This window comes from Pteropus alecto, unplaced genomic scaffold (genome assembly GCF_000325575.1).
Source record: "Pteropus alecto unplaced genomic scaffold, ASM32557v1 scaffold8, whole genome shotgun sequence".
Classification (NCBI taxonomy): Eukaryota; Metazoa; Chordata; class Mammalia; order Chiroptera; family Pteropodidae; genus Pteropus; species Pteropus alecto.
This window is the reverse complement of record NW_006494609.1, coordinates 2,948,558-2,973,791: the sequence shown is the minus strand read 5'-3', so window position 1 is coordinate 2,973,791 and position 25,234 is coordinate 2,948,558. Positions and strand designations below refer to the sequence as shown.

Below are 25,234 nucleotides of genomic sequence, written 5' to 3'. Positions count from 1 at the left end.
TTACAGCTAGAACTTGTAGTCATCTTCTGGCCAGTAGGCTGAGAGTGAAAATGATTTACATATCCTTCTGGGTTGTACCCTTAAAAGGAAAGGCACATCCTCCTCTTCACCATCTCCTTTTTCACGCTGGCTCTGACATGATGGTGAAGTTATCGTGATGATAGCAACTTACTAAGGGATAGCGAAGTAACATATCAGAAGGAACTTGGATTTCTGACACAGTGGAGCCATCATGTAAGTCCTGAGAGAGAATAAACTTCTAACTTGTTAAAGCTGTGAAGTAATTCAACTAGGTAAGGAGCTGGGTATTACCTTATAAGCACTCAGAGTCACTAAATATCGTCTGATTTTTAAAAGACTGCTCTTTTAAAAAAGTAACAGATGGGTAGTTGGGAAAAGTTATAGTAGATCTTTTCTATAATTTGGGTAAGTGAAGGTAAAGCTTGTTCTAAGGCAGTGACTGATACGAGGCTGTAGAGGAAGGAGTGAAAGTGAGAGATGTGAAGGAAACTAAAGTGGATGGGATTTTCTAATAGGTGGGATTTAAATGATAATGGATACAGAAAAATTTAGGATGATTCCAACATTTCTGGCTTAGGCGACTGAGTAGATGGTGATGTCTTTCGTGCCCTTAATGATAAATTGAAGGGTTTTTCTCTCATTTATTTGGGATATCAATGAAGAGTAAATAATAAATTCAGCTTTAGCAAAATATTTACTTCCTATCCCTGTGACACTGGGCTTTGCTGGTCTAGAAGTCATAGTTTCAAAGGGAAGAATGCTTCCATCAGAGACACAACAATCACTCTATTAAACTTAAGTTCAGATCGCTACCTGGCCACCTTGGGTTCTGAGTCGAAAGACAAAGAAGAGAGTTACTGAACTGGCTGAGATTGATTGACTCTGACTTTCAAGGGGAACCTGGGTTATAACTACATGATGAGGGTAAGGAGGAGTATGTCTAGAATGTAAGAGGTCCTCTAGGACAACCTCTTAGGATTTCCATGTCCTACGATTAAAGTCAATGGAAAACTACAATAATACAATTCATGAAAGACTACAAATAGCCCAGACCTTTCAAGAATGAAGATTTGGATCACCAACCACGCAAGGAACCAGGACCAGGAGAGGTGCTTGCTGAGATAAAGGGAATATGGAATGGGTCATGAGAGAAGGTAATTATAAATGTGATTCCATGACCAGCTGCAGAAGTAAGGACTGTGACAGTTATGAGCATTTCTTTCTTAAATTTGATATATGCTGAAATATATACATATGTATTAGTCAAATATTTTTGGTTGATTTTTCTTCCTTATCATCTAACATATTAATATAATAATAGTTAACTTAATATCTCAAAATTTAAGTTACGGAATATCAAAGAGGGAGTATGAACCAGCTAGAAGAATGAAGACATCCCCAAAGACAAAAAAGGGGTTAGAATGTTTGGTGCAAAAATCTCCCTTGTGACCCGCCCTAATGAGGAAAGGTTAAAGGGAACTCTGAGAAATGTACTTCAGCCTAGGCAAGTCAACACTTTATAGAGTCATCACAAGTAATTTAAAAATATGTAAATCCACTAAAAACAGAAAGCGGGCAACCAGCGGATGAGAATTTTGTTTATAAATTCTGAAAGACAAATACGAGTGTTAACATTTGGAGTAGTAAGAAGCTGCAGTTTAGAGGGCTGGTAGCAGAAGTTGACGGAATCAAAATGAAGGTGGTTGTTCACAGAACTCAGACAGGGTTAGGATTCTTATATACCAGGGATATTGGGGAAGGACAAGAGTAAGACTTGGGGCCAAAAATACGTACATTAAAATTCATATTCAGAACCATCAACTAGCCTTTCCCTAAGCTGAATATCTCTAAATTCTTGAATTTGAGAGTCTCCTAGCATTAGCAGTTTTTTGCCCTATCACCTAAAGCAATAGGTGATACTTGGTAAGCCCCTTGCCCCACCAGATGTCAGCGTCTCCCACTCTTAAATATAAATGGACAACCAAGGATCACTAGTATTTGAGGAATGTCACCAAAATGAAAGAAAGAAACCAAAGATAAACAGGACATGAATCTGGAGAAAACAGAGATAATTTAAAAAAGAGAGAGAAAAAAAACTTAAAAAGAAAAAAACACCACAAACTAGTATCTTCAGAGATTCATAAAAATACTATCTATACCTACAGATCGAGAACAATTTGCTATATATAAAAAAGCACCACAATCAGAAGAACTGTAAAATTTTTTTAATTCTCAAAAAATGCAATAAAATGATTAAAAGTATCTCGAAAGTACAACAAAAAGAGAAATGAAAAATAGGTTCAAAATCCTACTAATGAGGAGTTCCAGAAAAAGAAAAACAGAAAACAAGAAATTAAAGAAGAAATAGCACAAAAAAATTTCCCAGAGTTAAGAGACTCTAATCTCAGACAGAAAGGGCCCAGCTCACTCAGTATCCAGTACAACAAAACTGAAACAAACAAACAAACAAACAAACAGAAAGCATTATGAAATTTTAGAATACCAGGAATAAAAAATAGTTTCTGGCAACAGGGAGAAGTCACCTAAAAAGGAAAAGAATCAGAACAGCACAACAGCTGCACTAGGTGACAGAAGAAAATAGAACAATGACCTAAAACCTTGAGGGATAATTATGTTCAACTTCAAATTCTCTGTCCGAATATTAATCAAGTGTGAGGTTAGAATAAAGGCATTTACAGACATGCAAGGACTCAGAAAATTTACCTGCAACCCACAATTTCTTAGTAAGTTACTTGAGCATGCACTCATGTAAAGGAGGCACTAAGGGGAAGCCATGAGATTCAATAAACAGTGTATCCAAATCCAAGAGGACAGTCAAGGGAAATGCTGGAGCAACAACCATAGGCAGATCTTGAGAACAACCAAGCAACCAATCAGCCAACCAGCTCAGGAAAAAAGCAAGAGGATGGATGCATGCATTTGGGAGATCTCAAGAGAAAGAGAGATAATGCTTTTGGAACCGGGGTTGAAGGATTATTTTAAAGTTTTGGCAAGAAGACAACTGAAAAAAGTTATTACACTAGAGAAAATATAATAATAGTACACTGCTTACCTCCACAGTGTACTGATTTATCAAACACTGTTTACTGATTTATCAAAATATAGTGATATATTGGGTAGATGGGGTTAGAGAGTAGTATAAGAACTAAACTTTTATCAGAACAGGAAGTAAATATATAATATCTAAAAAATATAAGTCAAGAAAGTAGCACTATATTCTTTAGTGATATGAAGAAACAGCTGAAGAATTAAAAGATGTCATTAGGAAACACATCTAGGGTGGCTTGGGGCAGTGGACAGCTGTTTTTCTTTCTTTCTTAACTATGTATTATGTATAGCTTTTATAAAAACATAAAATTTATTTTAATGGCACTGAGAGAGGATTAGTCCTAACCAGGAGAAAAGTTTCTTCTGAGACTGTAAGAAGATGATGGTAAGGTAAAAAGTAAGGGTGAGAAGTGAGTTTTACTGAGTCTGAAAGTCTTGATTTTCTCTGTGAGGCAGGATGCTAAACTAAGTTAAAGTGAAATAAAAATGTTTGCCGAGACAGAGAAAGAAGCAGTAGGGTAGATGGTCTATTCACAATAGTGAAGGCTTGGCACAGCTATTGTTGGGCGAAGGGAAAAGGAACTGACCAGAGACTCCTCAAAGCATACAATGCAATGCTAAGGATGGAGACCACACATTTATAAAGAGCAAAATGTACGCTGTTTGAGAGCGTGTGATGGTTTGGTTCCTTTTCTTTAAGTTGTATTTATTAATTCAAAGTGCCTGGAATAACTTCTTAGATCATTAAAGTTGCATAAAATCATTTATTTGCTTTGTATTCAATTCAGTAATTATTACTTCATGTAAGTGATAAGACTTGTCCTCCACAATGTACAAGAGTCAGGAAGAATCTTTGTCAACACATTATCTAGTATTATAATCAAATTCTGAATATGAATGAACTGCCTTCCTAAATTATGAATGCCTTGAGAATTTCCTCCATAACTGAGACATTTTGGCATAAGCAGCATTTATTGAACACCTACTAATTGTCAGGTACTGTGTTAGTGTTAGTAATAAACCAACATCTGACCTCAGGGAGTTCACAGTCCATAGGAAGATTGAGACAAGTAAATCAATAACTAGAACTAAATCTAATAAATATGGGACATGTTGGTCTTGCTCATCGAGGTATCCCCAATGTCTGACTCACTGAAGGATCTCAACATGTAATTACTGAAGTGCCATTCCAGGGGCAGGAAAAATAGGAATTAGGAAAGCAAAAACCGACAGGAAAGGGTTTCCAGACAAAGAGAAGAATACATGTAAAGGCCAAAGGAAAGGATAAGGAAACAGGAAAACTAAAATGTGTGTAGATAAGAAGGAAGAAGAAAACATGGGGGAAAGGTTCTGCAAGCCTCATGCCTGCATATATAATATATAATGTAACGGTTTCCATGACAGGGTAAGGTGCTTTGCTTTCAGATTAAATTGCTGATCAACAGCCAAGGGTCATCATTTTATTTTTATTTTGGGGAACAGAAAATGTTAAACCAATTGAAATATACCTTCAACACTACATATCAATGGCAATTATTTATCATTACTACACTTTCGAATTTTCAAAGTTCAACAATTTATGAAATCTTAAGACTATCAAAATAGTTTTGATTTATAAAAGTAAAGAATTTTTAGGCCTTTGGAATAAATATATTAAGAGATACTCATGTTAAAATATGTACAAAAATAAGCAATCAATACAATAAAATACTATAACTGTTTTAACATAAAAGCATGTATTTGAAATAAACAGAATATATTCACTAAATACAATCACATAAAAACACATGCATTGTACATTGGTTAGATGAAAAGAAAAACATATATTTGGTGTTTATATGTTCAGAAAAGTTTTGTTTATACAGTATTTCATAAACCTCTAAAAAATAAAAACTCTAAAACTAGGTAGGTATGAAACCATTAGAATCAGATATAAAAACTTCAAATTTTTATATAAAAAATACTCCAAATTGAGTACAAAGACTTAAGAAGTACGCAGAAATACAATTCCCTTAAACAAGGTATTATCTGATTATCACAATATTTACATAAACATACTCCAATGAACAGACCATGGGCATTCCGAGATATTAAATTCTGGAATCAAATTCTTTTCCTTTTGGTTTTCATGTGAAATAATGTCTATTTTCTAATACGTATAACCAAGATCCTAAAATTAAAATTCCCAAAGAGAAGTAAACACTGTAAACAGGAACAACCATAACAAATGGAAGTGTGAAGAAAAACTAGTGTTCGTAGTCCCTTGCTAATCTTAGCTATAGAGTGGAAGAAGTCCACAATTCCAATCCTAAAACCAATCAAAAAGTAAATGGGACCAATCAGAAGCCTTGATGTAATAGAGATGTCAATTCTTTCTCAAAATAGTCAGTAGATTCTATATAATGCTCATCGAACTTCTAGCAGGTTTTTAAAATTGACAAGCTGATTCTAAGAGTCATATGGGAAAGAGAAAGGACTAAGAATTGTCAAGACAATCTAGATCAGGGGTCAGCAAACTACGACCCATGGGCCAAATCCAGTTAAGAATGACTTTTTTTACATTTTTAAAAGTTAAAAGAAAAAAATAGAAAAGGAAGAAAAATATTTGACAGAGACCAAACATGACCCACAAAGCCTAAAAATATTTATCATACTGTCCTTCACAGAAACTCTGCCAACCTCTGATCTATAAACACAGAACTGGAGGACTTACACTAAGAGATATCAAGATTTATTATAAAGCTACAGTAACTAAAAGTGTGACACTGGTGCAAGGATAGACAAATAAACCAAAGGAATAGAGTCCAGAAACAAATCCATACACAGAGACACTTGACTTATGACGACACTGTAAAGTAGTAAAGAAAGGGTGACTTTTTCAATAAATGGTACTGGAGTCAACTGGATAGCCATATGGAAAATAATGACTCTTGACCCCCTACCTGATATCACATAAACAACAAAAAGCAATTCTACGTGGTTTATTGATTTCAAAATAAAAAGCAAAACAATAAAAGAAGATAAAACAGGATGTTATTTATGGCTTTGGTGTATCTAAAGATTTCTTAAACAGGACACAAAAGAACAGTAATCATAAAGGAAAAGATCAAAAACTAGGACTACTAGATTAAAATTAAGATTTTCTATTAATCAAATGACATCATTAGCCTTTGGGGTTCATCAGGGTTCACTGAATCCAGTTAGTTTTCAAGTTTTTTTTTTTTAACAGTTCTATTTGCAAGGATTGCTATTTCGTGACTTTTTTCCCACAGGCCTTCCCAAGAACAAAAAGAAAATTTAGTTTTTAAAACTTGCATTTTCTTGAAGTTACCATATGGCTCCATTGGATCCTTTTGCAAATCTAAGACACATTAGAAGATCTTACGCGTTTTTTTCCCTATATCTTGAAACATTTTGCAATTTCCCTATCCTAGAATTCATTATTACTCAACATTACTTATCAATTTCCCCCAACTATGCCATAGAAGATTAAAATACAAAGACATGAAAGAATGACAGAATTGCCTAGAAGGATGAAGCCAAGGTGAAATAAACTGCTGTACCCGTGCATCACCCAAAATACTGCAGCACGCTTTTAGGCTTCCTTCAGCACAATCGAGAATTCAGAAATTTTCACTTCCTGACTATAATGACAAAGAAAAGTGACAGAGAAGGTTGAACCAAAATTATTAAGTGAACCAAAAGATACAGACAGCAGCGCTCGATGCTCTAATAAAGATGTGAAATTTATCATATGGGCAAAAATCTCCAACTATGAGTCTTCAGATGACAATATTCTCAAATTTAAGATTCAACGAGTGAACAAAATATCTCTTCAAACAGAAAGAAAATGTATTGTCATCCACAGTTTTAAATAGGAAGGACTTCACATAATATTTTGTGGCAAGAACCTGGATCATTCTGCTTTGCTAAAAGAATATGACAGAATTATTTCATCTTTTATGATGTTTATGTGCTAAAATTTACTGGACACAAAGAGTTTTTGAAATTTTTTATTAGAATTTGTTTTGTTTTTCAATATCCCTTTATTTTTACTTCTGTAAATTTTTTGTAAAATTACTTTATAATTTAAAAAATAAAAAGGGTCCATTGGACCTAGATGGTAAATGGTGAAGACTGCTTTTCTGATAAAGTAAAAAGTGATATAGAGTGAGATATAGCCAAGACAATCTAGACATATACTGGACAAAAACTGATACCTAGTATATATAAAGAACTATAAATAAAAAACAAAAACAAAAACAAAAAACAAACCCGTAACTTAGTAGAAAAATGGAGAAAAGACTTGAATCAGCATTTCATGAAAGACAAAACCCAATGGAACAATAATCAAATGGAATCAACTTCATTCATCATCAGTGAAATATAAATTAAAGCCATATTACAATATCACTAAACATCCACCAAAATAACTAAAATTTAAAAGCTTAACAAAACTAAGTGTTGGTGAGGATGCAAAAAAACTAGAACACAGAAACACTATTTGTGAGAGTATAAACTGAAACCACTTTGGAAAACTGACAAGATCAAAACATCATATACATACTCATGATCAAGCAATTCTGATCTTTGGTATATATGTAAACAAAATTAAATACCATATACATGCACACACAGACGTGTGTGTATGCATCTAAAGGGACACAGACAGCAACAAAAGACACACAGCAATGTTTCTTATAATAACCAAAAAGCTTAAATGACCATCAATATTAAAATGGAAAAACACATTGCAGTACATTCATACAATAAAATCTTATATAGGAATGAGAATGAACAAACTACAGTTACACGCAACATGAATGAATCCCACAATATGTCAAATGAAAGATGCTGAACTCAAAAGAGTACATACAGTATGATTCCATTTATATAAAGTTCAAAAATAGGCAAAACAATCTAGTATAAAAAATCAGTATAGTGCTTATCTTTGGAATGAAGAGAAAATGGGAAGGGACATGAGGAAGACTTCTCAGACACTAGTAATTTCTATTCCTTGATAACACAGGTTTGTCTACCAATTTACTAAGCTGTACACTTATGATTGTGCATATCTCTGCATGTTACTCTTTAATGTTCGTTTTATTATTGAAAATTAAAGGTCCCGGGAAACCAATATCCACTGACATGACAGTTTTTTGGAGCAGTGGAAGTCTTCTAGAAGACATGAGTCCAAAGATACACATACATACACATATACAGTTTCAAAACAGCTACTGGATGCTCAACAATGTGGTATGCTATTTACACATGATGCAGTTATATCACTTGACTTTTTAGAAACTTTCGGTTTTTAGAAAGCAGCCTAAATCTGGATTTTGCAAAAACTCAAAGTACTTTACAGTTCTTTTAATTTTAATAGTGTTATTGGTAAGTCAGTTACCTGAGTTCTCAATTCTTGTTTTTCTACCCAGCTCTGTTTAAAATAAAACAAGAGGGGCTTACCATACCAATTATGTGTTTATAGCAAACTCCGAACTCAATTAATAAAGGAAATTCACAAATTTCCTTAACAGTACGGATTATTCTTACCTCAGTCTCTCACTCACTAACCAGATTCCCACTGATATTTTTTTACCTAGTTACACATGAGAAAACAAGAACTATTCCTGGTCAATAGTCACAAACTATAAATGAGCGAAATGAGCAAAAGTAGATGGGTGATAGAAATGGCAATGACATAAGCTAGATTGGAGAAAGGCTTTTAAAACAAGGTCGATAATGTAAGCAGGATCCAATTTAATGACAAAAATAAAAAAGCCATCTTTATCAAAGTTGCAGGTGAGAAAGCTGGGGAGGGATATCTCATACTTAAGAAAAAAACAATATAATCAACACTCATCAAGATTTCAGTAGACTAGAATGTTGGCCCAAACCTAACTAGATGAAATGTAAAGATAAAATCTTAGAAAAATAAAAACAAAATAAAATAGAAAGCAACCGCACAAGTTCAGAATGAAAGAGAACTGGCCTAATAACAGCTCATGTGAAAAAGACCTGGGAAGCCAAATTAATGTTAAGCTCAACATGAGTCAATACTGTGGAAGTGCTGACCAAAAGAAGGTAATTTATTCAGCTACACAAGTATATTATTTATAATCAAGTTGGTAATAGGTCTATGGTCCTCTGCATCTGAAGTAAGTGTTTATGCTCAAGGAGACTGACGAACCAAAGGCCCTTCAAAGGACAGTGAACAATATAGCAGGAGGAGGCTAGAAGCAATGTTAGTGTGAAAAGAAAGGAATCTGAGTTTGTGTGATAGCAGAACAGACTGGGTAAGGCAAGACTGAAGAGACCAAGAGAGTGATCTTGAAATAACTGCAAGAACATACTGGAGTGACAGGATAATTCATTACGTGTTATACCACAGAGGCAGATATAGAATCAACAAGTAGATGTTACAGTAACATACCTAGGGTCAGTGTAAGAAATAAACTTTCTAGAAAACTGTCAATGTTCAAGCAGAGTCTATCAAATGCCTGTCACAGGAAGTACAACGAACTTATAAGTAGATAAGAAGGCCTTGGATTCCAACTCCATCTCAACCATTCACTAGCTATGTCATTTGGGGCAATTTATTTATAACCTCTCCAAAGCTCTGCTTCTCTTATCTACTTACCCCATGAGCTCACTGAGAGGAATAAATAAGGTAATAGATGTAACATGACAAACTAAAATGCAACACAAATATAAGTTGCTGTAGAGGGGATATTGCCTTAGATAACTGCTAAGATTCTTCCAGCACTGAAGTTATTAACTGTACCTTCAGGCAAGAAAAAAACTTAAAATAGGTCCTAAATTTTCAAAGTCAAGATTTGGTAGGCAAAAGGGAGAAACATTAATATGATAGAAAATATGAGGTGTTAAAAATGTATTTCTCTGATAGCAAATTAGTCACCAGATCTGAAAGGCAATGCTCAATCCAGGAGCTAAGTAGGAATTCAAATCAAGAAGATACACATACCAGATAAATAAAGGCTACAAATGTATTTGTAATCACTTTACAGTGGGACTATCACTGAATAATGGCATTAAATACAATACTTAACTAGTACTTTGCTCTGAGGACCCTCTGGACTCGGCTCCTGTTGGGTATAGACTCAGGCTCTACTCTCCCAGAGACATAATCCTGAGCAAGTTACCCAATCGTTTCAGCCCCAGTTTGTAAAGGGTAAATGTAGGCTATGAACCCACCAAATTTACAGTTGTTGAGAAGACTCCATGAAAGAATGTATGTAAAATCTAGGGCAAGGCTTCTAGTGCCCAAAGGAATTCATGTTAATTGCCTCTAATTAGCTTTGGTTTTGGATGGAGTTTTGTGCCATATTGTTTTCAGAATTATAAACTTGGGGAACAAATAAAAGATATATTTTGTTCTCGAATGTTGAAATCAGATTTAAATTTAAAATGATAATGTAGATTCACTGACATTAAGATGAAAATCTAATCAATGTACTGATAAGTGGAAAAAGCAAGTTATAAAACTTTTACTTAATAAAATCCCATTTTAATAATACATTTAAAAAATTATTATATCCAGATAATAATCTCCAGTGGAATTAGGTGACTTTTATTTTTTTCAATATTTTTGTGCTGTCTAAATTTTGTATAAGAAGTATGTATTTCTATTAAAATTTCCAATTGGAAAAAAATCTGATTGAAATGTTTTTCTGTAGGAAAATTATCATTTAGGTCAACTTAAGGAGAAAAATATACTTTTATAAACTTAGAAAAATGAATTTATCACTTTTTAAATGGTAAACAAAAAATCTTAGAAACTAATAGTAAATTTTTGTGTGCATTTCTCAATAAAAATGTGGTTTAGACAAAAGAAAAACGTCTCCCAAATTGAGGAATATATAAAGGATATAAGTTCTGTTATATTCACTGCAGTAAACACAGAGCAGGAACTTAATAAATATTTGCTGAACAAATGGATAAAACAAAAGTCCTATTTACTCTTACACTAAATTTCATTGCCTTATTTCACTAGAACATTGGCTTATTCATCTTGATCTCCAACAGTTAGCATATTATCTAACAAAGCGAAGTTATCAATTCAGTTATTTGTCAAATAAACAGAAAGCAAGAATGATAAATTTAATAAAGGTTACTTTTGAAGCTGAAAAGTCAATAAGAAATTGATAAGCATTACTCTAAAACATTACATTCATCCTGCGCTATTATCTCTACATATAGGATAAAAGCAGTGACATCAAGGAAATGGGGGCATGTTTACCATTTCTAGATTTCATTATGCCTATCTAACAAGTGAACAATACTAACGTTAATTGTAAATCAGGAATGTACATAGATTAAAAGTACAAAGAAAATATAAAAATTGTATAAATGAGGCTTTTTATACTATCAAGGCCTATTCAGCCTAAATCAACAAAAAGGCCAAACTTAAAAAAAAAAAAAAAGAGGCAGACCTACCTTGGCCCTTTTTGACCTTCCATGTAACTGCTTCTAGGAGGATCTGGAAGCAGTCCACCTGGCCTCACTGGCATGTCCTTGACTGCAGTGATTGGCTGAGATGGAGCAGCAGAAGACTCCACAAGTCCTTGCTCAGATGAGTACGCACTGTATGGCAGAGCAGACTTGCTCAAAGGAGCTTTAGAATTCCCTTGTTCTGATGGGCCCATAGCTGATTGCAATGGAGGATGGTAAGTTGAGGGTGGGGCTGAACCAAAAGACACAGGAGTGGGAAGTAGTGCTGGTCTAGGTTTCTCCGGAATTTGTGAACTCTGAGAACTGGAGACTGGTGGAACTGGGGCTGCTGTTAACTGAGGAGGTATGCCTTGTGGAACCCCAGGGGGAGGTATTCCTGGAGGAGGTGTGGCTGAAGACAGTGGTGGGAGGGGCAGGACAGGTGGGGGTGCCGTTGAAGAAAGAGATGGAGGGGGAAGAACTGGTGGTGGCCCTACAGAAGAGAGGGAGGGCGGGGGAAGAACTGGTGGTGGCCCTGTAGAAGACAGAGATGGAGGCATCACAGGTGGGGGCACGGAGGTTGGGAGAGAAGGTGGCATCACAGGTGGGGGCATGCCAGGTGGTGGCACTGAAGCGGGGAGGGCAGGGGGCATCACTGGTGGTGGCAATGATGGAGGTAATACTGGAGGGGGCATTGTTGGTAGAGGTGGAGGCATCTGAGAATACGGAACAAAAGGAGGTGGCATTGACATGTTCCCCATATACTGGTTCTTCATGTTCTGAAACGAATTGACTTTCTCCTGGAGATAGGTCTGAGTGGCTTTCATATGTCCCTGCCACGTTTTCCACTGTTTCTCATACTCCTGAAGCTGATCTTTATGAGGATAGGAATGGAGCTGTTCCTCCCACAGCTGAAACTCTCGCTCCCATTCTTGGTAGAGATGTTGAAACTGCTGCTGCTGCATCTCATAATGCCGCAGTTGCATATCTACAGACATGGTCTACAAAATAAAGTGATAAAAATTATTTCAAGACATTCATATAAGTTAAAATATTAATGAATCAATGGCAATTGAAGTCTCAGGAAATTAAAACACTAAAGGCTTCGGAAGTGATGATCGTTCTTTCTTTCTTTGACTTATTTATGTTAAATTATCAATGAGTGGAAAAATCAACCACACACCAAAGCAAATACCTACCTCAGCCATAAGTATTTTTCAAGATTTTAGTATTACTATAGATCATTTTAAGAACTTAAAAAATGATCTATTATTATAGACATATAGACATAAGGTTATACCTCAAAGATACAAGTATCTAAATCATTTCATCATTTGTGGTATATTTGCTTAGGTTTTTCGTGGTGGTTGCTTTGATTTTTTTGGTGGATTTTTGCTTATCTGTTACCATAACGGTTTGCAGGCAAAACACAGGTTACCTTAAAGCTACAGGATAAGAATTCCTAGTTCTTAAATCCCTTACCGACAGAACTTTGTGTCTGCCAGAGCTGACACAATCAGCAGACTCTATTATTCCTGCCCCTTTCCAAGAGCATTTTACTAATATCATACTTCCCAAGCACCCAGGTTATATGACATATAACTACTTGGGCAATCCTTGGGAAACATCTAATTGTCAATATTTGATACCTTTTCTTTCTTTTAGGAATGATAAGTCCTTTAAATGTCTTAGGGCAACTTCCCATGTGTTGGCTGAGAAAACACTTGCCTGTATATGTGGTGGCTGCTGTATAATCTGCTGGTACTGTTGTAGGATCTGTTGTAACTGAGTGTGCTTCTGCATTATTCCCTGATACTGGAAGCCAACTCGATGTTGCTGGTGCTGCTGCCAGTGTGCTGCTGCAGCCTGCAATTGTTTTAACCTGGCATCTTCTTCTGGGTCTTCAGACTAAAGATAAAAGAGGATACATTTTTATTTAAGTCATAACAGCAATCAAATTAATAAAAAACCTGAATATTTTATACTATTTTACAAGTATATCTTGTATTATATTGTATTGTATTATACTGTATTGTATTATAAAGTCCAGAATCCCTGCAAGTCTGGCTGATTGAGAAAAGCTACCCCATCTTTAGAAACAATATCTAGTTCTATTCTTACTGTAATCATGGATACCAATACAAAGGAGTTTATAAATTCCATAATCTTCACTGGAATAATAATCTCACTGTTCCTAATAAGACAACCATTTCTCCAACAACGTCAACCTATAGTTACTGTCCTTTTCACTCAATGAAAAAAATCTTTCTTTTTCGCCTTAGTCACTTCACCAATTAACTGCAGTATAATTATTATGATTTAATAAAGTTTCCATAAGGCTCTTGAGAGAACAATGACCTTTGGACCAACGTGAGAACTTCGATGTGCCAGTCAGTATACTAAGAGGCAAGGATGATCACATTTAATGCTCTAAACCATTTTGCAGATGAGGAAATTGAAGCACAGAATGGTTAACTAACATGCTCAGAGTAACCACCATATGTGGCAGTACCTGGACTACAGCCTGGGCAATTTGACAATGAAAGGTGAAGTTCTCAACTACTGCCCTGTGCTGCCAATATGAAAATATCCTGGCATCCCTTTAGTACTTAGAAACACAATTTACAAAACTGTCTAATTCTTCACTCTCACTTAAACCATGAAAAAAATGTCTTTTCTAAACCTGATAAGGCATATATATGATCAGTTCATAAATGGAATTCTATATGTACTTAAAAAAAACACATGAAAATATATATCCATTCGTGACAAAGGTATATATAAATAAATCATTTAAAAAAGCTGAATAATTTAATAAACACTAAGTAATTTTATGGTTACCTGGGATTCCTCAGGTGGGAGAGGGGGTGGTACCTCTTCATTAGGAGGTGGTAATGGGGGCTCCTCAGATGGAGAGGGTTCTGGTACTTGACTGGTGGCAGGTACTGTAACTTCTTTTACTGGCTTGGGTGCATCCTTTGCTATGACAGGACCCTTTTTATGTCCTGGCAAATGCACTTTTGTCCTCTGCTGCAAACTAAGCAAGTGCTGTCGATACCAGTACTGCTGCTGTTCCTACAAGAGAAACCATTTTTAAAAATTTTACTTGACAATCCTTAGAGCTGCAACTTGGTGTTTACAGAGAGCTACATTTGTGTCTGTGTTCATGTGTTTATATGTAAGAGAAGGCAAAGGTGGACTGAGAAAGGCAAATAAACAAGCAAGATTTTCAATTCCTTCCCCAAATTTATACATTTAAATTAAACCATAGCATACATAATAATTCAACAGACTTCTCTATTTTGAAAACACATACTTTTGGAGGTGAGAGCAGTCTTTTTTGATAAATTTATAGTCACTTATTTTTAACGTTTCTTTAGTTGGTTCAGATTTAGCCACAGGAGTCTTGTAATTAATGAATATAACCAAATAGTCCTACCTATTCCCACTGCCTTTTCTCTTTTAAACACCTGTTGTATCATTAGTCTAGCTATACCCAGGTACATACAGCGATCCCCTCTTATCTATAGGAGATACATTCCAAGACCCCCAGTGGATGCCTGAAACCGTGGATAGTACCAAACCCTACTATGTTATTTTCCCCCCTATACGTACATGCCTGTGATCGTTTAATTTATAAACTAGGCACAATAAGAGATTAACAACAATAATAAAACAAAACCATTATAACAATATGCTGTAATAAAAGTTATGTGAATGTGATTCTCTCTCAAAATATCTTATTGTACTGTACTCGCATCTTGTGATGATGTGAGATGATAAAATGGCTACATGATGAGATGAAGTGAGGTGAATGAGATATTATTAAGTAAAATAAGGTTGCTTGAACACAAGTACTGCATTATCATGACAGGGGATCTGATAACCAAGACAGCCACTAAGTGACAAATGGCACGGGTAGGGTACACACCATGGATATGCTAGACAAAGGGATGAGTTACACCCCGGGCAGGACGGAGCAGGACTGTGTAGGACAGTGCAAAATATCATCATGCCACTCAGAACAGTATGAGATTTAAAACTTAGAATTATTTCTGGAACTTTCCATTTAATATTTTCAGATTATGGTTGGTCACAGGTAACCAAATGGCAGAAAGCAAAACCGCAGATAAAGGGGTACTACTGTACGAATAAATGAGAATATAATGATTTTAAATATTTTCTATTTATGTTAAGTCTCACTCTGCCTTCCAAATTATACTATAATTTAATTTTCTGGAAGCTTCTTTTGTGCTTCCACTTTAAAAGAGTCACAATAAGTTTAATGTGAAAAAAAATTAGAAAATACAGCCGATCCTCATTATTCATGATTCTGTATTTGTGAATTTGCCTACTGGCTAAAATGTATTTCTACTCCAAAATCAATACTTGGGAGCTTTGGCGTTAATTTCTGGACATGCATAAAGCAGTGAAAAATTTGAGTCGCCGAACTTACACATTCCTAGCTGAAGCAGAACATGGCCATGATCGTCTTTCTGTTTAGCTTTCATACTGTAAATTGGTGTCCTTTTCACAGTTTAGTTAGGGCCATATTTTTTGCATTTCTGTGCTTTTTGTTGGCGATTTTGCTGTTTAAAATGGCTCCCAAGCATAGTGCTGAAGTGCTGTCTAGTGTTCCTACGAACCAGAAGGCTGTGATGTGCCTTACAGAGAAAATATGTTAGATAAGCTTCATTCGGGCATACGTTATAGCTGTTGGCTATGAGTTTAATGTTAATGAATCAACAATATATATTAAATAAGGTGTCTTTAAACAAAAACACATATAAAATAAGGTTATGTATTGATTGGTTGAAAATGTAACCAAAGGTTCACAGGAACCTAATCCTGTATATCTCTTAAGAGCAACAGTTCAGTGTTCACTAATGCAGTATTCTCAGTGACTTTATAGGACGTAAATATCTCAAATAAAGAAAACTGACGTAAATACCTCAAATAAAGAAAACTGCATAAATAAGCAATAGCTAATTAATTCAAATCAATTTAAAAATCTCGCCACTCAGAAAACACTACAGGATCGTTATTATTCCAGTATTCACTATATAACCTCCACAGTTACAAGGTTGCATAAGGAAAAAAAAGTTGTCATAACACTAAAATACTCACAAATGAACCACCCTATATACTTCTATAATTAACAACAGCATATATTCCTACTACAATTATAAGGAAGCAGAGTTTTATGAAAGTGATATTGGATAACTTCGGAACTCTTACTAAAAGCTGAGGATCTAGCAGAAGTCTTACCAATTAACAATCAAAAAGAATTTTTCACAAGGATAGGGAGCACAGCATAGGGAATGCAGTTAGCATTAATATGTTGGCTGGATGGAGAGCCAGGGGAGGGAGGGAGCAATTGGGGGGATCGTTTTATGAACTGTATAGATGTCTAACCAATGTGCTGTATACTTGAAACTAAAATAAATAATTTTTTTTTAAAAAAAAGAATTTTTATAATAGGAACTGCAACAGAGAATGTTATGAATATCAAAGGTTGAAAAACAGACCCTGGGAAAATTGATAAATTCCTAAAATACTTTTTCAATATATCCAAAACTAAATAAGACATGATAAAGTTGCCATATAATTTTGTCAAAAAAATTATAGTACAGAAACCTAATCTATACTTCATTCTATGTTCAATCTAAGACTCAGTTGTTCCTTGATTTTTGAGCTTTGTTTTTCAAGATTGTGTTCCAAATCAAATTTTTTACTTTTTACAATAAACTTTTAGTTGCTATGTTAAATGGATTCATTTTACTTGTATTCACTGTGATTCATTATCTTTGGGTAACAAGAATTTCCTGTATTCTTTTTGCATACGTCTCTCCAATTTTCCACATGAAAATAGATGTATAAAATATAAATGATATATACTTCTTTCTCACTTAACATAGTGTTTTGTTAGTTTTTTCACTCACAGAATGTAATTTTCTTGGGGGAGAGAGGTCTAATGCTTTTCTTATATCAAAGTAGGATATCGCTAAATGGTTGCTGATCAACTGAAGACTTTCCTTCTAGACCACTCATTTCTATGACCTGAAACTTGCTTAATTCCACTGGCAAGAATAAATTTATTTTCATTAACTCCGTCTTGAAGTATGAATTATGATCGGGTTTTTTGTTCTTAATTATGATACGCATAATCATCAGCTCCTGAGATATAATTACTTTTACTATTCAACATTAAAAAAAGGTACACTGACCACAACAATCAACAATTATGTAGTATTAAAACATTTTCAATTTTATTCCATTATTTTAGGAAAATAATGAAAATAGCAACAGGTTTACTTTTCAGCTTAAAAAAGTTAATACTCAGTCTCTTTCAAATAGAAGTTAAAAGTGTCCTTTTTTTTTTTTAGTTGCATTGAAAGCATCACTTAAAAATACAAAGATACAAAGTATCTGTCACAAACTAGAAGCCAATGGCTACAGATATGAAGCCTATACAGATCTTAGGTTCTTTATTAATTTGCACCTTCCTTACTTTCATGCTTCCCATCTTTGTCCTAGACCTAGCCTAGGTTTAAGAACCATGTTAGGAGCTCAAGTTCTTGCTGGTTTACTGTAGGTCAATACCTATTTAATATGAACCCAATAAGCAGAAACCAGATCCAACTCAACCCCAGGACTATGCTTCGGCACATTTTTGAAGCTCTACAAATAAATAATGATGACATCATTCAAAAAGGTCCTCAGTGACCATGAGAAGGGTGATTTCTTCTCTTTATTTTAGAAAGGAATAAGATCTGCCTGGACGTGCTAATGAAGCTGAACTAGGACCCAGTTCTTTTGAATGTTCCATCATATCAGACAACTTCATCTCATGTGGGATGTTGGTTCACAGGTCAAGGAAAATCATAGCATATGTCACATTCAAAAAGAGAATGGAGTTAAAAAGTAAGGATATAAGAGCTATTTGTCACAAATATTACCAAAAAAGTTGCTAATTTACTCATCAAGCATTTATTGACCACTTGCTGCTACTGGTACAGTTATGCTCTAGGCACTAAATAATTTTCAAAGTAAGAAATATAAAGGAGAGTGAAGCAGAGAGCGAGGGAGTGAGGCAGGGCGAGAGAGAGAAGGGAGCGAAGGAGGGAGAGCATGCACGCCAAAGAGCATGAGCAAGCAAACAAGAGAGTGCTAGAGAGAGAGAGAGGTTTTAAAGATTAATTTTGGAAGCCTTTCATATCCTGGTTGATTATTATAAATGCTTGTAACACTAAATGTACTATGTCTTATATCCCAAAGTAAAGGAGGTCAGGGAGAGAACCTGGCAAAATAATGTATTGGACTTTCATTTAAAAAATTTTTTACCCCTTCCTCAAACTCCTGCCCTCATTCTCTCTCTTCTTCAGTCAAACCTCTTGAAAGAGTTGTCTATACTCACCATCCCCATTTCCTCACCTTCCATCACTCCTCAAATCAATGCAATATGGCTTCAGTCACTATGAAACTGCTCCTGCCAAGGTCAACAATAATCTACATGTCAGTAAAGGCAAAAGATAACTCATAGTCTTTATCTTGCTTGACCTCTCAGCAGTATGTGACACAGCTGACCACTCCCTCCTCCTAGAAACAGTCTTCTCTTCACCTGCGTGCCACTGTACTGTCCTGATTTGTCATCTACCTATTTGGCTTTACTTCCATTGGTTCCCTTAGAGACTGTGATTCTGCAAGGCTAGGCTCAATGTCCATTAACCTCGCTTCTTACCTTTCACACTCCTTGGGAGACCTCATCTATTTCTGTGCCTTCAAATACTATTTTTATGCTAATGACTCACAAGTCTATTACATCTTCCCCCATCTCACCTCTAGATTCCACACCTATATCTAACTTCCAGTTGGACATCTCTATTTGGATTCTTATGTCTCAGGACTTGAAACTCAGCAGGTCTACAACTTAACTCACCATTTCCCCCTCATCTCCAGACCTATTCTTCCTCCTCTTCTAGGTTTTCCTATTTTGTTTGTAAAAGGGACCTCCATCTACCTAGCAGCTGATCCCAGAAACCCAGGAACCATCGAGGCCTCCCTCTCCACTACCGTAACTCAATCTCCAATTGGAGTCTAGCACCTAAACATTCTTCTGGTTTTTCCACTTCTCTCCATCTCCACGATCACCATCTAAGTCCAAGCCACTATGACCACTTGCCTGGATTATTTATTAACTATCCTCTCTAAATCACTCTTGCTCCTTTTGATTCCACTCTCCACACAGCAAGCAGAGTGAGCTTTTAAAAATGCCAATATGTCACATTTGCCTATATAAAATCTTTCACTGGTTTCCTAGTGCCTTCAAGACAGAGTCCACATAGGCCCTTCCAGATCTGGTCTGTGAGCACCACTGTCACCCTGAACTTTCAGTAAGCCTTAATGAACTTAATTCTTTGAGCTCTATTTGGTTTCTACCCATTCCTTGGGTTTCACTTAAATATCACTTACAAAGGGAGCCCTCTTCAATTAGGTTAGAACACTCAGCTATAATCAATCATTTTTAAAATATTTGTTCTTCACCTACTATGTGCTAGACCCTGAGCAAGGCACTATGAATATAATGGTGAGCTAAATAATTGCTCACCTTTTCCTATTCCTTATGAAACAATCTAGTGATTATTTTATAATTCCATAGCACCTTGTACTTCCCTTCCTTATTAAATGTCTTTTTCCCTCCATGAGAACAAGTCAATGAAGGCAAGTGCCATGTCTATCTTGTTCACCATTACATCTCCAGTACTAACCACAGTACTTGGCACACAGCTGCTACTCAATAAATACATAAACATTAAATTCATGACTAAAAAATACTCAAAGTCAACAGCTTTTCCTAAATAAGTTTTAAGAATAAAAGGATAAATAAAATCACAATTCACAAAAAAAGGTTAGTATGTACTTTACCTAGTCAGTCCATTAAATACTCAGAAAATTTAATTCTTGAAAAAAGACACATTCCATTAAATCACCAATGCTTAACTCTGAAAACTAGAAACTAAATGGAAGACTATCAAGCATTTATCCTGTCTCTGCTATATTGCATTTCTAATCAAATACTCCTAGTTCGTGAGCGAAAGTTTTCTTTACAGAATTCCATATAATGAATGTAGAAGAAATGCGAGGAAAAAAATCACCACGTTGCAACCTCTAACAAAGAAATAATTTATTCAGGCAAAGACCATCAATGGATGAACCACTAGATGAAACATTAGATGCAAGATTGATGGGAAGTTTTACAGTGGAGGGACCACACTGTCATCCCTGATCAATCTTGGCACCTCTAACAGTGGGACAACCAGGCACTGAGTGCCTCCTGAAGGGATGCAAATGAAGTATACAGCACTACCTAAGTTATAAAGTCCATTTGCCAAAAGAAAGGTGAGCTTAAGTCTAAGAAGGCTTCAGAGTTAACTTCTAGTTTACAAAAAACATGGAAGAGAGGAACAAGTCACATGACACCATGGGACAGCACACACATCGAGAATGTGGGATGTTCTACAGGAAAACTGACAGATTTTTTATCAAGTTCAATGGTATAGAAAAAGAAATTAGGAGAGACTGATCTAAATCAGGGCTTCTCAACTGAGGTGATTTTGCCACCTTGGGGGATTACTGGCAATGTCTGGAAACATTTCTGGTTGTCAGAGCTGGGGGCTGCTACTGGCATTGAGTAGGTAGAGGCCAGAGATACTGCTAAGCATCCTACAATATACAGGACATCCCCAATAACAATGAATTATCCTGCTCCAAAATGTCTATATTAGATCCTAATCTGAACAAACCAACAAAACATTATTGAATCCATTGGGAAATTTCAGCATGGATATCATGGAATTATTTTGAATTCCATCAGTTTAAGACAATAAGAGAAATCTGAATGGATTAGTTATTAGATGATACAAAGAAACTTAATTTTGTCAGGTGTTATAACACATTTACCTAACAACAGGTCTTTTTTTAAAAGATGTCTAAGAATGTAGGCATGAAATAACACGAGATCTAATATTCTTTAAAATATTTCAGGAATAAAAAAGGACTAGGTGAAGTAAACACGGCAAAATCTTGATAGCTGTTGAATCTGAATGATGGGTATATGAAGGGAATATCATTTCTCTACTTTAGTGTACAGTAGTCCCCCCTTTCCATGGGAGATACGTTCCAAGACTCCCTAGTGGATGCCCTTAACTGCAGATAGCACCGAAATCCTGTATATACTATGTTTTTTCCTACATGTACATATCTATGATAGTTAATTTATAAATTAGGCATGGTTAGAAAAGACTAACAATAACTAATAATAAAACAGAACAATTATAACGATTGTTGTAATAAAAGTTATGTGAATGTGATCTCGGCAACTGTCACAAATTTTTTTCCTTCCTCACAATTTTACAGATAGAAGATACATTCTTACGGGAGACCTTAGCAACCTCATTAAGTTGAAACCTTTCACCTTTTTACTTGAAGGAAGCACTTTATGGCTTCTTTTTGGCATATCCAAATTGCCAGCAACATTACTCTTGCGTTGAGGGCCATTATTAACTAAAATAAGGTTACCTGAACACTAGCACAATCCTGCAACCGTCGACCTTGTAACCGAGAGGGTTACTAACGACTAACAGGTGAGTAGATGACACAGTGTGGATAAGCTAGACAAAGGGATGGTTCATGTCCCAGGTGAGACAGAACAGGATGGAGCAAGATTTCATCATGCCACTCAGAACAGCACGCTAAATTGTGCATTTCTGGATCTTTCCATTTAATATTTTTGAACCACGGTTGACTGCGGGTAACTGAAATCGTGGAAAAGAGAAACTGCAAATAGGGGGGACTACAGTTATGTTTAAAATCTTTCGCTACAAAAATTTAAAAAGACATTTTCCAAAAATAAAATATGAATCAAATAATAATAAATATGCAGAGGATTGTCAGAGATTGGCACTGGCATGAAGAAAATGTTTAGCATCTAATAAACCAAAGCTTCCTAAGACCAGAACATGACTACTTTTAATCAACAAACCTTTATGGAAAGCCTACAATTTGCAAGGCATTGTTCTAGGTGCTACAGGGGATAAAAAGATGAATGAAATAGTCCCTGCCTGCAAGGGACTTACAATCTGAAAAACAGAGCTAAGCCAGATGGCTGAGCTTAGCATGGCTTCATAGAGACCCTAATATTTGAAATGTGCCTTGAAAGCAATACACAACAATAAGAGAGAAAAGTAGTTTGAAAGCAATATAACTATAAGGGAGAAAAGAGTGTTGAGACTTACAAGGCCATTCTTGATCTGGCCCATTCACACCTCTCAAGCCTCATCTTCTACCACTTTCTTTCTCACTTTCTTTCGGGCTCCCACCAAAGAAATGGAGGCAATGAATACTCAAAGCACGAAAAAAAGTTCACTATGAGGGTGTAAAAGCAGGCAAGCAAAAGCAGTGTTCACAGTATTTATATTAAGGACAGGTCTGATTGCTCCTCACTCGCCCAAAACCAATTCATTTGTCTTTAAAAGACCAGGAAAACAGTACAGTAAAGATGAAAATACAAATGTCATATTTTAGCTTGGACTAATTCTGAAAGTGTTTGACAACAAAAGCACTGGATATTTCAGAAAGAGGTGGAAAAGGAGGCAAATTCTAATAGAGGAATCTGGGTAAAACAATCTGGTAGGATGGTACTTTGGTATAAGCCAACAGAATTACTTATCCTACTGTTCTACCCTAGTATCTCAAGTGTTTTCTCCTGATGTGCCACATAAATATCTTGCTTATTTAACACAACTTGCTTATGTTCTTAATTTCTAATGCAAAACTGCTGTAAAATTAGAGTATTGCATCCCCATCTTTTGGAAATCTTTTATATGTAAATCTAAGTTTGTAGATTAAAAGATTCTGTTTTTTCATTAGGGAATCTAAAGTAGATTAGTAATTGCTAAAAGTATATTTTAAGAAATCATAATAAGAAATGACTTATTCTACTTTAGTTCTATCTTCTTTTTTAAGGGAGGAAATCATTTATTACTGCTATCCTATCAATCTTTGACCATTCTGTGGGAAGCATCGCTTCAAACAGAAGTTTAAAGAAATGGCTCTCATGAATGAAAAGATATCATGCTTTTTTGTTTTTGTTTGTTTGTTTGTTTTGTTTTTTTACCTTGGCCAAATTCCAAGGCTATTACTCTGGAGTGAATGCTAATAATACAATGCAGCAAACTGGTCATGTCTTACATCTTTAACTGATATGAGAAAAGCACGTATCGGTCAGTTCCTTAAATGACCAATAGACTCCCAAAAGGGTCAAATGTGTAGACTCCCCTATGCATTGCATATCATCTATAAGCATGATTAGGATGCTCCTGATAAGAACAGTATTTCCATCCTTCATTTGATTGAAGAAGCTGTCAGCTATCAGTGGCCCCTAAATTTTTTAAAGAAACTAACTGGTCCTAAAGTTTACATGCATTTCAAGTGTCAGATCTTACAGAAGCTTCTTTTTTATGTTGCCTCTTCAATGGAACGTTTAGTTTTAAAATACAATGTTAAAACAAAGCCCTTTGCAACAGCAACAAAATCTGAGAGGTCAGTCAAAGGAACTAAGGGATACATCTGAGAAGTAACTCTTGAGCCACCCCACTACTCTGTGGTGCCTAGAAATTTCTTCAAACACTTTCTTTTAATAATCCCCACTTAGCTCATGAAAAAGCTGGGAAGTCAGACCTGGGACTCTTGCGCAATCCTTTGGAATATAAATTAGCTAGTCACGGTGTGCTGGAATTAGGCTAAGCAATGGTTAAAGCCCTGAAACCTGACTTAGGGACCTCTAGGTAAAAAGATGCGGCTCAGGTAGATGCTTTCTTACCTGTGGAGTCATCTTAGAAGGATCTGGCTCAGGGGCAGCTTGATGCTGTTCAGCATTCTTGTTCTTGGCTCCACTCTCCAAAGGCTCTTGCTGGACAGTTGTCTTATTCCCAGAAGGGGTGGACGGTGGTGGAGGAGCTAGTAGTTGGGATTTAGAATGGCCCTGGGAAGGGCGGGAAGGAGATGCCTGAGAAGAGGGCAAGTAAGACTGGGAATGGCTCAAATAGGATTGCGAGGAGGAAGACGAGGAAGAATAAGAAGGGGTAGGCGCCAGGTAGGATTGAGAAGGTGGGGACTGAGAAGGGGACGGCTGAGCGGGAGGCAAGTAGGGCTGAGACGAGGCCGGAGGGTAGTACGAGGGTGGCGGCTGAGGTGGGGGCATGTAAGATTGAGACGGGGGCATATAGGACCCGGGCGGTACAGGGGGAGATTCAGGGGGGGAATCCAGCTCCATGGGAACCAAACCAGGAGGCCCGTCTCGTTGGTGGTGGAGCATCTGGTGTTTGTACTGCTGCGGCTTCTGATAGCTGAGGGCCGGTCCAGGTGGTGGGGGCATCGGTGGCGGCGGTGGCTGCCAGTCCCCGTAGCCGCCCCCCGGCATCACCGGCGGGGGCGGCAGGGGGGGCGGAGGAAGGTGATGGGGCTGGAGCACGCACTGCATTTGCTTCTGGTGCATCTGCTGCAGCTGCTGGAGCTGCGCCAAGTGCTGCTCGCGGAAGCTCATGAAGCCCGAGGAGGAGGGGGCCGCTGGAGTCGTCGAGCTCGAATACCCAGGCCCGGGCGAGGCCTCAGGAAGCGCCACCGGCGGTGGCGG

General features: G+C 36.4%; 1 protein-coding gene across 1 annotated transcript in view; it reads right to left on the bottom strand.

Moving 5' to 3' along the window:
* YLPM1 (YLP motif containing 1) overlaps window positions 1–25,234 on the bottom strand; it is a gene marked incomplete at its 5' end in the record, with an annotated part of 59,798 nt that extends 34,564 nt beyond the window's left edge. The window contains 4 exons of the mRNA XM_015599581.1: window positions 11,548–12,542; window positions 13,270–13,449; window positions 14,383–14,616; window positions 24,422–25,234. Coding sequence (XP_015455067.1) covers window positions 11,548–12,542; window positions 13,270–13,449; window positions 14,383–14,616; window positions 24,422–25,234 — 2,222 coding nt within the window. The remainder of the gene's footprint in view (window positions 1–11,547; window positions 12,543–13,269; window positions 13,450–14,382; window positions 14,617–24,421) is intronic.